This window comes from Fringilla coelebs (genome assembly GCF_963513975.1).
Source record: "Fringilla coelebs genome assembly, chromosome: 14".
In the NCBI taxonomy this organism is placed as follows: Eukaryota; Metazoa; Chordata; class Aves; order Passeriformes; family Fringillidae; genus Fringilla; species Fringilla coelebs.
In genome coordinates this window covers 19,383,831-19,397,613 of record NC_140040.1, presented here as the reverse complement: position 1 = coordinate 19,397,613, position 13,783 = coordinate 19,383,831, and the positions used below count along the sequence as shown (strand labels likewise).

The 13,783-nt window shown below is 44.8% G+C and overlaps 1 protein-coding gene across 1 annotated transcript; it reads left to right on the top strand.

Annotated features, from left to right (window-relative positions):
• Positions 1 to 883: 883 nt before the first annotated feature.
• On the top strand, positions 884 to 11,807 carry LOC311159267 (fatty acyl-CoA hydrolase precursor, medium chain-like; the record flags this gene model as incomplete). The annotated part of the gene is made up of 13 exons (XM_084215249.1): positions 884 to 956; positions 2,074 to 2,266; positions 2,944 to 3,088; positions 3,534 to 3,667; positions 4,004 to 4,157; positions 5,028 to 5,129; positions 5,942 to 6,046; positions 6,693 to 6,833; positions 6,915 to 7,001; positions 10,070 to 10,217; positions 10,404 to 10,535; positions 10,866 to 10,938; positions 11,360 to 11,807. 13 exons carry the CDS (start codon positions 884 to 886, stop codon positions 11,532 to 11,534), a joined length of 1,662 nt encoding a protein of 553 aa, XP_084071375.1. The 3' UTR covers positions 11,535 to 11,807.
• Positions 11,808 to 13,783: the final 1,976 nt, after the last annotated feature.

Below are 13,783 nucleotides of genomic sequence, written 5' to 3'. Positions count from 1 at the left end.
CCTCTGAGTCAGAAACCAAAAAAAAAAAAAAAAAAAAAAGGCAGAGCCTATTACCTACATAAAACCAACACAACCTCTTCGTTAATGTGAGCAGAAAATCTCTACTCAGCTATTCTGTTCTCTCCTTTTCATATCATTCTTCATTTATAGATGTGAAACGATTAAAAGTAAATCCTCTGGATTTTCAAGAGGCATTAGATATAGAGTCACCACCCAAATACCACCCTTTAATCTTGCTCTCACTTCACAAAAGCTGGTCATTCATCTCCTTCCTGTTGTTACTCCATTGCAACACCATTCCAAACATCCCTAAACACACAGAACTGAGTGACAGGTGCCTCCTGCACCCTGCAGGAAAAAGCTGCCATTTTTCTAGTGTTGTTGTTCTTGTCATAAAAATGCTTTTCTGAGAATAAAAATGACTCCACTTTTCCTTCGGTACAGGTACCCTTGCAGGGCTGTTGGTTTGGTCCTGGCTAGATTGTGTTTCGCGCACAGATTGTGTCAGTACCAAAGGCAGTGAACGGAAGCGAGTAGAGCCGAGGGGTGCCCTGCAGGTGTGCGCAGCGCAGGTGAGCAGAGCCTCCCCCGCTGCCGCAGCCGGAGGTGCTGCAGCAGCAGGAGCCCGCTCCCGGCAATGCCAGGCTGGTTCCAAAGCATTCCGAGCCGCGGTGCCCGGGATTCTGCGAATGCCAAGGCAGAGGAGCACTGGGGAGGCGGCAGGAGCCCCGTGGGCAGGAGGGCTCCCCGCTCCCGGCCCGAGCCCGGCACTGCCTGGCTCGCAGCCCGAGCCCTCCCTCGCCTCACCCGGGTTTGCCTTGCGTCAGCTGGCCCGGGCCGAGCCTATAAAGGCCCGGCCTGCGGGCTCGGTGCCAGTGGCACCATGGCAGCTGCGAGGGACACGGCGCTGCTGGCCTGCATCCTCTTCCTCGGGGGCACGGCGCTGGTGGCCACAGGTAAACACCGGGGCGACGGCCCAGGGCACCTGCGGGGCGAGAGGGCACCCGCAGCTGCCTCCCGGGGCCAGCCGAGAGCAGGGCTCCATCCCTGGGCAGGGATGAGCTCCAAACCCTGGGCAGGGATGGGCTTCAAACCTGGGCAGGGATGGGCTTCAAACCCTGGGCAGGGATGGGCACTAACCCTGGGCAGGGATGGGCACTAACCCTGGGCAGGGATGGGCTCCAACCCTGGGCAGGGATGGGCTTCAAACCTGGGCAGGGATGGGCACAAACCCTGGGCAGGGATGGGCTCCAAACCTGGGCAGGGATGGGCTCCAACCCTGGGCAGGGATGGGCACAAACCCTGGGCAGGGGTGGGCACACAAACTGAGATGCAATAGCTAAAATTTCATTTACGTTTTTAATCTGCTTTCAGTCTTTTGTCTTACTTGTGTTCTTTGCAAATAGCAAAATCAAATCCCTGTCCCAAAATCTTGCCTGCTAAGGCTGAGCAGCCACATTAAAACATCTGTAATTTGATGTTAGAACTTCCACTCACATCTTAAAATGAGTCTTGCTTAAATGTTAAGCAATAAATTGTGCCAAACTATTTTTCTGTATGTTAGAAGCTTTTCCTTCTGGCTGTACATACTCTCAAGGGTCTAGAATATATTTTCTCTGTTGATTGTCTTTTCTTATGACAGCAATCTATTGGAGTTTTTTCTAACAACACAGGGCATAATAAAGATTAATATCTCTATGGAACCACTAAGGTGTGGGTGGAAAGACAATAGATATTATATGCCTGAAGGAGATGGACATACAGACCAATCAAAATGAAGGCTAAATTAATGTCAGCTCTAATGATTTAATTAAGGAATACTGGAAGTGTGTTAGAACAAATTGGTAAATCTAAAATTTAAATGAGTAAACACTAGTAATCAAATTAGTAAAATAAAAGAGTAAAATAAAAGACCAGATTAAGGAAGTGTACTGTCAAAGCCAATGAGAGTTTGTTGAAGCTTTATCTATAAAATCGACTTGTTGAAATGAACAAAACCTCTATGTTTAAGTAGCAAATCTAGCAATTATTACAAACAGAGCAATGATGTGACTCTGTGCTGCTGTCCCACAGAACAACCAGAAGCAGAGACCAAATACGGCCGAGTCCGAGGGTACCAATTCAAGGTGGACACAGCTGAGAGGACTGTAAATGTCTTTCTGGGACTTCCTTTTGCCAAGCCTCCAGTTGGATCTCTGAGGTTTTCTGAACCCCAGCCACCTGAGCCATGGGAAGGTGTCAGAGATGCCACTTCCTACCCCCCAATGTAAGGCAATGACCAAACCTCTGAACCTTCCGTGATGTTAAACTCTGGGCACTTCCATGACACTGATGTGCACACTGGGCCATCCATGAAGACAAATTCCTTGGTGCCCCCTCATTGCACCTGCAGCTCTTCCAGTGGATGCAATTCTAAAGACACTCTGGGAGCTGCTCTCTGTACCAAAGCTGCTGTTTGATGGGCATCAGTGGTGAGCTGAGATGGAGCAGCACGTACAGACCATGCTCTGCCTCAGGAGCACTTGGCCATCCCTTACCAATCCCTGTAAACCTTTGGAGCATGGACAGAAAGGAGCTGAGCAAATGTTGGAATACAGCATTAGGGTAGGGGGAAACTCCTGAGTCAAGTGCTTAAAAGGGCACATAAGAAATGCACAGCAATTCCAATCTACCTTGGAAATGTCTCACTCCCCTTGTCTTACTGCCCTTGTTTAGTGTCTCAAGGAAGATATATACATTGCAATGTAAAAGCTATTGGAGACTTCAAATAATTCATTTATATTTTCATATGTATTTCACATAGCAATCACAAAGTGTGATTGCAGATCAGTTTCTGGGTTGCACTCCATTGTGGAAGTACAAAAAGCTTCTCTTCACAGCTTTCAGGTTTATAATTAACTCATTTAGTGAATTCTCTTCCTTGTTACTTTTTCATTTATTCAGGTGTCTACAGGACCAAGTACAAGGACAGTTTGTTTCAGACATGGTTACCAACAGAAAAGAGAAAGTTCCTCTGCAAGTGTCTGAGGATTGTTTGTACCTAAATTTGTACACACCTGTTTCTACAGGAAAAGAGGAGAAGCTGCCTGTAAGCAAAATCCTTATAACACCTTGAGCAAAATTATCTGTCAGGAAAACTTCAACCTCTGCCATGAGCAGACATGCAGGGCCACTTCTGTAGTGATGAACAACTTATATGCTTTGTCCCAGCACATATTAGCTGCAATTAAAGCAACACAAAGTCCTATTTTACAAGTAAAATTGTATTGGCATTTTAGCTAAGCAGTACTTGATTTAATCTAAATGATCTGTCCAAGGTCACAGGGTACTGACACAGTGTAAGCATTGAACAAAAGCAGTGCCATTTTGTAGCCCTGCAGGCCTTAGATTTAAAAGATTTCTACAATTTGTAAAACATAATCAGAAAGAAGCAGGAGTGAAATAGCACAAAATGTTCTATCATAAGCTATAGTTCATTTTTGTCACTGGGGGCTCTTACCTGGGCTGGGTTGATCCTGTGTTTCTTTTTCCAGGTGCTAGTATGGATCCATGGAGGTGCATTAGTTTTAGGAGCAGCTTCATCATATGATGGCTCAGCAATAGCAGCCTTTGACAACGTGGTGGTTGTAACAATTCAGTACAGATTAGGTATTACTGGATATTTCAGGTAAGTTGCTTGATCTCAGTTTTTCCTAAGGGACTTCCAAAAGGATGTGTGCAAAGCCTTTGTAAAGAGAAGTGCATAAGACCTGCTCATGCAAAGAAACATTTCTGAACTGCACCTGCAAGCGCTGGGGACAATTTCCAGTCCCAAGGCAGCTTCCACATCTGTTCTTGTGGGGCTGCAGCTCCAGTCTCAGGGATTCCTGAGCCATCCATTTGTCAGCAGTGGAGGGAAGTGGTGTGTAGGGAATGGCAGATGATTTCTCACACCACAGACTGTATTTTCCCCTCCCTCTTGGCTTGCATTGAGCATTTGAACAAATCTGTTCTCTCCCTGCAGCACTGGTGATGAGCATGCCCGAGGTAACTGGGGATATTTAGACCAAGTGGCGGCTCTTCGGTGGATTCAGGAAAATATCTTGCATTTTGGAGGAGATCCAGGATCTGTCACTATCTTTGGAGAATCGGCAGGAGGAATCAGTGTCTCTGCTCTTGTAAGTTCACAGGAACATTGAATTGGAATTACTCAGGGGAAAAACCCCTTCATCCATTTTCAGTATCTGCATGGGACGTCAGTGAGAGAAAAGGGGCGGTGTTCAAGAGACACATCACCTGGGTCTTTGATAACACAACAATTCAAAACAACACAGATTTTGAATGATATAAATGTGCAATTTTCATACTCAAATGCTGTAGTTAAGTAACAGAATGTTATTACTCATCGGGTGAATTAAATTCACCTTGGTTTGGTGTTTATTTTTTTCAACGTTAAAAAACCCTCAAAGTCTAATCTCATGAGAAGAGTCCCTTAGGAGAAGTTGTGGACTCTTGCCCATTTTCTGTTTGCTTTGACAGCCATTTGTGCAAAGTGACTGAGGTGAATAGTTCTGGGAGCTGATGCAGCCCTGCAGTTTGTGACCCTGTGATTGTGTAGAATCTTTACTCCAACACGGAGCACATTGGCTGTGACTCTCTCCTTCTCCAGTCCCTCCAGCTTTGGAACAGGTCACACAGCCCAGCCAGCCTTCATGGTACCTGGAACACACATCCCTGCTTCCTCTGGCCAAAAGCTCTTCCTGCCCTTCTGCAGCAGAGCCAGACTGCCTTGGGCACATTCCATCTGTACCTGCCCTGCAGAGTGGTGCTGGGAGGCACTGGGAGCAAAGTGCAGGGGAAGGGAAAGGCCCTGAACTCCCCATCCCTGTGAGCGCTGCCAGAGCACTTTGCACAGCTGGACTGTGGTCAGAGGCTGCACAAGGACACTCTTAGCACAGGGGCTTTCCAAATGCTCCAAATGGCCACTGCTGATACTGAAATGCAAAATCCCTGGGGACAACACAGTGCTTGTCCTTGCTTTCTCACAGGTCTTATCTCCCCTGGCCAAGGGCTTGTTCCACAAGGCCATTTCAGAGAGTGGCACTGCAGCCCTGGGCTTGTTCACTGACCAGCCAAAGGAGGATGCACAGGTGAGTACTTGTGGTAATTGTAATTCCTTTTTCCAGATAGTTCTGCATATCTGAAACTATTGAATAGTCCAAAATATTGAATCATGAATCAAAGCAGTCATTAAAGATAGAATTTCTCCTTGCAAATAGTACATGTTTAATGACATATTGCTTTTCAAACACCCAAATATGCACAAAGAAAGAAGAATGAAAACTAAAGGAATATTGTAACATGTAGTGTCTTCAAGAAAAGTCAACCTAAACTTTTTAGCTGGAAAATGGTATCAGACTCTGAATACTCTTCTCTTCCCCTCCTCTTTGATGCCTGTACTGTCCAAATAAACAAGACTTTATTCCATTTTTTTATTTTGAGAACTACAGGCTTCCACCTCGTTCTTTTCTCTTCAATGGCAAGGAACAATTTCCAGAACCTGGGAGCTGGGACATAAAAGAGACAGTTCCCTCTTATGACAGCTCTTGCTCCAGCCAAAAAGACATCACCAAGAGTGCTAGAATGTGCTCTCTGTTGCCCTGCAGAGGGTTTATTCTCTAACTCCTTTATGTCATCCAGCCTTATTTGCCCAGGCTGTCACCTAGCAGCATTGTCATACAATATTTCTGTATCAAAAACCCTTGGAGGCAGAGGTTTTCCCCTTCTGCCCAGCCCGTGGTGTGAAGGATTGTGAGGGCTTCAGTGCCCTCCCTGGGGAGCTGGGACAAGCCAGGCTCCAGCAGCCTTTGGGCAGGAGCTTTGGTGCTCCTGCTGGACTCGGTGTCTCGTAGAGACAGACAGAGGAAATGTGTCCAAAACTGTTTGTTCTCACTGCTTGCAGAAAATTGCTGCTGTCTCTGGCTGTGAAAAATCCAGTTCAGCTGCAATGGTTGAATGCTTGAGAGGAAAAACAGAAGAAGAACTACTACAGATAACACTGAAAATGGTAGGTGAAGTGATTCTTCTTGCATTTAAATGACACCTCGGACCTTTTCATCCCAGAGCATACTCTTTGTGGGCTGTAATATTAGGAGAACCTGAAGTGGATGTAAAATCTGATGTTCTTGACTTTTTCAGGACATGACAGCACTGCAGCTCTGCAGTGAATTCTTGCCTGAAAACTGCAAATAGATTCCTGCCCTTCCATTCTGCTTTCACTTGGAGCTGTTCTTTGCTGTTGTGCTCTACCAGGGCAAGCAAAAGGAAATGGCACAGATGATTCTGGAGAGCCTGAAAACCAAACCATATATTATGTCCTACCTAAAAGATCTTATCACCATGCTGATGTGCCTTTCAAACTTCAATAGGGAGATTGTTTTTCTGCACTGTTCCACACATCCGTGGCCATATTGAATAACAAAGGATGTAAATTCAATCTAATGACTTCTGCTTCACAAACATTAGAAATACCTTCACAGAGTCTTCTGCCTAATGCAAAAAAATCAGTCAGACAAAACGTTAAGACTGCTTCAATACCATTATATGTTCTATTTTCGTTTAGCTTCACTTTGGAACTGCAGTAAATATCTGAACTTCTTTTACAAGCAAAATGAATGCATTAACAAAGTTTTCTATTTTCCCTTCTTGTTCAGGGTGTCTTTTTCAGCAGTGCATGTGTAGATGGTGTTTTTTTTCCAAAGAGTCCCAGGGAATTACTCTCTGAAAAATCAATCAATGAGGTCCCATACATCATAGGAGTAAATAACTGTGAATTTGGATGGGGACTGCCTATGGTAAGACATGAAATATTTTGATATATAAATATTTTTTAAATAAAATCTGTTTCACTAAGCGCAATTCTCTGTATCACACAGATGATGAAATTTCCTCCTTTCGTGGATGGTCTGGATAAAGATGTGGCACGTCAAATTTTACAGAGCAACTTAGCAGTATTCATTAAGGTAGGAGACCAGTTTCAGAACAGCCCAGTGCTGCTGCTTGGCTGCCCTGGCTGTTTTTACCCCTGGAGGGACACATTTCACAGGGAAATGCAATTGTGCTGGACAGCTCCCTGAAACAGGGCAGAAACAGGCACAGATGTGCTGCACTCGTGTTACCTCCAGTGACTGGAAATACCCTCTACATTTCCAGCCTGAATGACCATCTTCTTCAAAAGGAGTTCTGTGGGAATCCAGGAGCGATGCAGGTAGCTCAACAAGGTCTCTTGATGTTGTCATCTTATTGCAAAAGTTCCATACCTTCTTGGTGATTTCTCATTGGCAGCTCCTCACAGCACAACCAACAAACCCCATCTCTCTTCACAGCACAGCCAGTCCACTCTTTTGTGGTCCTCTTCTTACTGGACAAGGCTGTGGCCTATTAAAGGCAAGGCTGTTCCTAATGTTTGGTGATTAGTTCAGCTGCAACTCCTCAGGTGTGAGACTACCTTCAGCACTATCTTTATTTTCTTACATTCTATCCTTCCACAATTCTCCCTTTTCTTTCAATTACAAAGTTGCAGCATCTCTAGAAAGATATGGTTGAGTAAATTCATATTATAACATATTCACATATCTCACTTAGGACTAGCAGTATACAAATGTTCAGGCAACACGTCACAACAAGAACATATGTTTCTAAGTTCTGATTTAGTTTTGCTTTTCACAGTCTAGAACATCAACCTAAGGCTTTTCATATACTAATGTTGTGTTTACTATCTTTTGCAGGGCTCTCTGCAAAAGACAGTAAACCCAGTTCTATTTAACTTTGGAACATGTCTGCGTGCTGACCTTGATTCATTACCTAAACTTATATTACATACTATTAGAAACTCATAAACTTACACTTCTAGAATACTGACAAAATCAATAGCTGTACAATTTTATAAGACAGCTCACAAGAATAAGTTAAAGGCTATGTATTAGGATAGTACAAATCAACAGTTACATAATTTTATCAATACCTATGTGACTTGAACAACATTGATCTAGAATCTGTCAAGTGTACTTACGCTTATGGAATATAAAATTTCACTTATACCTAAGCAAAGATTAATAGTTGCAATTCACAAACAAAACGCACATGTTTCATCAGCAAAAAAATACAATATACTGATGTATTTCTTAGAGCTACTCTGCCCCAGCTCCAGCTGCTGTTTTAATAATTCTCTTCTTCCTTTTACAGTGAATTCTCTTGCCAGTTCTTTGTTGTACTAGTTGGCCACTGCAAACCTCTCTTGCCCTGCTCTGTTTGCCATGTAGATGAAGCAATCTGTTCTTCTCTTGATATCTTACTTCCCATTGTGTCCCCAGCGGCTCACCTGTACTCCAGGTGTCAAAGCCTGTCAGGTCTGGACCAGGCAGCATCCCCGGCTGCTCTCAGGGCTACGCTGGGCTCCATCTCCGGCTGCACCTCACCCACAGCCCAATCCCGAATCACATCGGGTTACCGTGGAGATGGCCACTATACAATTTTGGAAGGCTTCTCTTACATGTTGTCTGTGCAGCTCTGACTCTGCCTCTCAGAGCTCCATGTTACAGCTTGTGTCCTGCTGCACACACTGCCATTCTGGGGGAACCCAGCACCGTCCTGGGTCTCTGCCGGACTGTGCCCATACCTTGGCAGAGGGGGGCAGGGCTGGCTCCAATGTGCCAAATAAGTAAAGTGTGTAGCAACCACCCCTCATATCCAGCACCCTTCTTCTTGGGGGTGGTGTCTCATACATCGCCTAGACATGTAGAGGTCTGCCTGCATTTCTTTCAGGCTCAAGTCTGCCAGGCTACAACTCATCTAGATTTTAGGGCCCCCAAGCCCTCGGTCTGCCTGCTCAGTCCCTAAGCTCCACCATCTTACATCACTTAGGTCTGCAGTCACCTTCCTGAATCCCCTCGGGATCACGTTGCTTAATATTTAACACCTTTTTCCCAAACAACCACAGGATCACCTCTTTACTGCTCTCTCTACAGCTCTCTGCCCAAATCACAACAGGATGACATCAGGGTCATCAGTTGTGGTCATCTTATTGCAAAAGTTCCATAACTACCCAATAATTTCTCATGGGCAGCTCCTCACAACACTAACTCCTACTTCACAGTACAGCTAAAAAACCCTATCTCTTTTCACAGCACAAACAACAAACACCATCTGCATTCCCAACCAGCCAACCCACTCTTTTGTACCACTCTTCTTATTGGACATAGCTCTGGCCTATTAAAGACAGGCCAGTTCCTAATCTCCGGTGATTAGTACAGCTGCAGCTCCTCAAGAGTGAGATTAACTTCTGCACTATCTTTATTTTCTTACATACTATTCCTCCACATCTCGGGACATTTTAGATCCCCCCATGTAATGCAGGACATGCAGAGTACCAGCAGCTCTGGCAGGAGACCTATGGGACACAACCTCCTAAAGCAGTAGCTGGGCACTGGAAAGGAAAGCCCGAGAGGTTTGGGGTGCACTGACACCTTTGTTCACCTTTCTTGAGGTTTTGCTTCCCTGGCATTTACAAATCTCTTGGCTCTCTGGTGCCTTTCTGGTCTGCTGAAACTACTGCATTAAAAAGTACAGATTATGAGGTAAGAATTATGGACTCCAGAAGCAGCGCCAGTACTTGCAAAGATCATTCAATGACACAAACATCCACCATGAACTCGGAAATGCAGAGCCCAGGCTTGTTCTGAACAAATGATGGTCATCTACAACAATCAATGGATTTTATGAAATCCAGCAGGATTTCTGTGCTGTTGTGAAGGTGTTTCCACAGAAGAGAGAACAGTCAGCATCACTGACTGCTGCTTAGCTAAAGGTGCTTCATCCTTTGATCTTGCATCCCTCTTTTCCCCGAGATCACCTGTATCCACAGCTGTGTAACTCCAGTCTCAGCTTTGAGCCACACTCTGACACAGCTGAGGATTTTCTCTGGAAGCTGTTGGTGAGGATTAGCCAGGGATGTGCAGAGGCCACGCTCACCCTCTGCTGTTGCTCCTCATGGTATTCATCATCATTATATTCCTTTTTATTGCTGTTTCAGGGCCTTACATCTGAAGTTGTTGACAGAGTGTACAAGGAGTACATGGGAGATGCAGAAAGCCCTGCTCAGGTCCGAGATGGCCTCCTGGATGCAATGGGAGATGTCTACTTTGTCATCTCATCTGTGCAAGTGGCCAGATACCACAGAGGTAACCCAGCAGCTTCAGAGCAGCTGTAGAATTCTGTCTGGGGGTGGAGTGGACAGTGTGCAGCACTTTTCACTTTCCAGAGCACTGGTAGTCTTTTCATTTAACCAAAACAGTTTTTCATGCAAGTTTATCATCTCTGCAGCAGTATTTGCAGCTCTCAAACCAGCACTTTTCTGTATCCTCTAGATGCTGGCAACCCAGTCTACTTTTATGAATTCCAACACCGGCCGAGTTCAATGGAAGGTTTGGTACCAGCGTTTGTAAAAGCAGATCATGGAGCTGAGATTGCCTTTGTCTTTGGAAAGCCATTCCTAGCTGGTGATGTACCCATATTTACTCCATATTCCTTTTAGACCCTCAGTATTACTCATTTCAATTACTGCAGGGATTTACAATAGAATTTCTCTCTTATAAGCATTATAAACATTACACTTATTATACACATACCTTATATGTCATAAGCATTATTATGAGCATACACATTTTCTGTCTTCAGTAGCAGATACTTTTCAGTACATCATTCATCTGCAGGTCTCTCCTAGAAAAACCTCCAACAGCTCAGGGCAACCAGGAGAAGTGTTGCAATTGACAGGGCTGATATTCATTATTTACTTTCTAATGTGGCCCTTTCATCTCTCCCTTTTCCAGGAGGTGCTACAAAAGAAGAAAATGAACTTAGCAGAACTGTTATGAGATACTGGACCAACTTTGCTAAAAATGGGTGAGAATCACAGTGCTAATTACAGCTCAAGTTCAGTCTGTGCTGCCCAGGACATACTTACCTGCCTGAAGCAGTACTTACATGGTGCTTCCTAGAAATTTGATAGAATTTAAGATCAATATTGAAGCAATTTCTCTTCTCAAAGGTCTGTTTTTAAAAAGCAGCAGAAACGAGGATGAAAATAATCTAAGGGCAGTTACTCCATCTGCAATGGAGTTTTAGATCTAAAATGAATGGCAACTTTTACACTTTTGCTGTTCCACTGAATGAGCATTTTCAAAAAACACTGTCAGTTTATTCAGGTACCAGAATCCCATCAGCTGGGCTCACCTGTTGGTTTTCTGAAATGCCCTGAACATGAGCAGTGAGAGAGCAATGGATTGGCAAATGGAGAGCTAACTTCTCCTTCTGTTCTTTCCAGAAATCCCAATGGAGAGGGCTTGGTCCATTGGCCTCAGTATGACCTGGAGGAAAAATACCTGGGAATAGACCTGGAGCAAAAGGCAGCAGAGAAACTGAAAGAACACAGAATGGAGTTTTGGGCACAGCTCATGAAACAAAGTCAGACTGGAAAAAGAAAACACACAGATTTATAAGAGCTGTGGAAGGCACAGTTTGCTTTTAAAACCCCAAGGAAACAAAATGAGTTTGTCAGCATACAGAGGAATAATCACCTTCTAACTCACTGCTGTGTAATCTGCTGTCCTAATCACAGTGAAGGGAGAGAAACAAGGGGCATTCAGAATGTTTGTCAGACTGAAAATCACCATTTAATGAAGCAAGCAGAAAAAAATCCCACAATCTTTCCAGGTCCAGACAGACCTTGGTATCTCCTCAATGCTTATCAAAACTGAATCATGATGTGGGAATGGGCAAATGAACTGAAATGTACAGGAAATGATCAATACAGCATATACCATAAGTGTCAGACTATTTTATATTCTTATTCCATTCTTCTTTCAGAAGGGCATGGTCAGTTGTCCTTCCTAGAGACTCTTTCTGCTTTCTTTAACTGGAAATCACTTGTAGGCAGCAGAGCATCCATCAAACTACGTCTGCATGTTGTTGGCCCAGCAGCACAGAGAGAAGATCTGCTGACATGCAGAGTGTGCACCCCAGCCTCCCACAGCTGGGGAAGGGCTCAGGGCACACAGGGAGGGAAGTGGCTTTTCTGCCAAGGTACATGGCAAGCAGGATACAAAGGAACAATGTGGGGATCCAGGAAGCCAGGAGAGCTCTCCTCATGTCCATAAACAAACAAACAGCCCTACTCCAACTACCCCTTTACTTGGTGCCCAGCTCCCACATGCCACAGCACCCAAGGGGCTCTCACAGGGACAGCCCAAGCTCCTGCTGCAGGGCTTGACCCTTTGTAGGTGCCTTCTTCTTCCTCCTCTCCCCTGGGTTCACTTGCTTTTGCACACCTGTGGATCTCAAGCAGTGTCATCTGCACTACCTGGCCACCCCCTTTTCTGCACTTTCCATAACTTGTGAAAAACACCAGCTGTGGCAATTAGTAACAGCTAATTGCAGCAAACATACTGCCACTTCTGTCACACATTTCTTACCCCTTCCCTTCTTTTGCTCTGACACAGCCTTTATGTCCATTAGTGGTGTGCTTGCTGAATCAATGTGTCTGTCCCTGTACAGTCACAAAAATCATTATCCTGACAAGACAGAAGAAATCCTGTGTCTTTGGGCCTGCAAAGCCATAAGTATAACTCCTGGGTAGAAGGGAGGCACACATTAGGCACACATGAAAAAAAAGTAGTTTCTGACTGTGTGGGAGGAAGTGTGCTGTCCATCTCTGGATTTTAAAGCCCAAATCTAAAGACTGGTGCACTGTGAACAGCTGAGAAAGGAATAACATCACGGCCACAGTGAATAGGCCACATTTAAACAGCAGATCCTTACATTATGTTCCAAACCTCATTTTATTTCATAGCTTTAGTATTCATGGGTACTTGGTGCAGATTCCCAGCTGCACCTATAGTTGAAGAAATTCTCAGCAGTATATTTACTGATACAATTCAGCAAGAACTGCTGCTGGTCTGTTTTTCACATTCTGTCAACAAAAGCCTTAATCTTTTTTTTGAAGTTTATTAATTATCTATGATTACTATAATCACCTTTCCCAGTAGTCAGTAAGTATGTTTGATATGTGCCAGTCCTGCTTCTCAGATCATCTTGTTGCTAAATGTGAAATATGCAAATTTTTAATCAGAGAGGATGTTCTTTGCAGTCTGATCTTTGTACCTTGCAAACCTGATCAACAAGGAGGCAGATTTAATCCATGAAACAAAGCGGCCAACAAGCTGTAAGTGATGTCCAGCTGTTAGAAACACAAATTCCTGGTCAGCAGAATTGCCTTGTTAATGTTGGGGCTGGAAGTGCTCCCACGACCTCAGCCCCGCCGGAGGTTCACAGAGCTGCTTGTGCCCCCCTGGAGCTGCTTGGGGTAAAGGAAGCTGTGAGCAGTGAGGTGGAGTGTGCATCCCAGCTCCAGCAGCTCCACCTGTCTGAGCCTGCCAGTGGCCCAGGTGCCCAGGACACACATCCTGCAGCCAGTGAGGACATGGATGGCCCAGGTGCCCAGGACACACATCCTGCAGCTCACTGTCCATCCAGTGAGGACATGGTGATGGCAATGGCTGGTCCAGCTCCTGTGTTCCAGCCCTTCTACATTAATGTTGTGGATGAGGAAGATTGCATGGGATTCCTTGATATGGATCATGCAGATAAGCTACTGAAGGAGTATCAGCAGAGAGAGTGTCTTGATTTGGAACAGATGATGTCAGAAAGGTGAGGACAGGTCTGCAGTTCATGGTGAAACTGAAGGAATTGT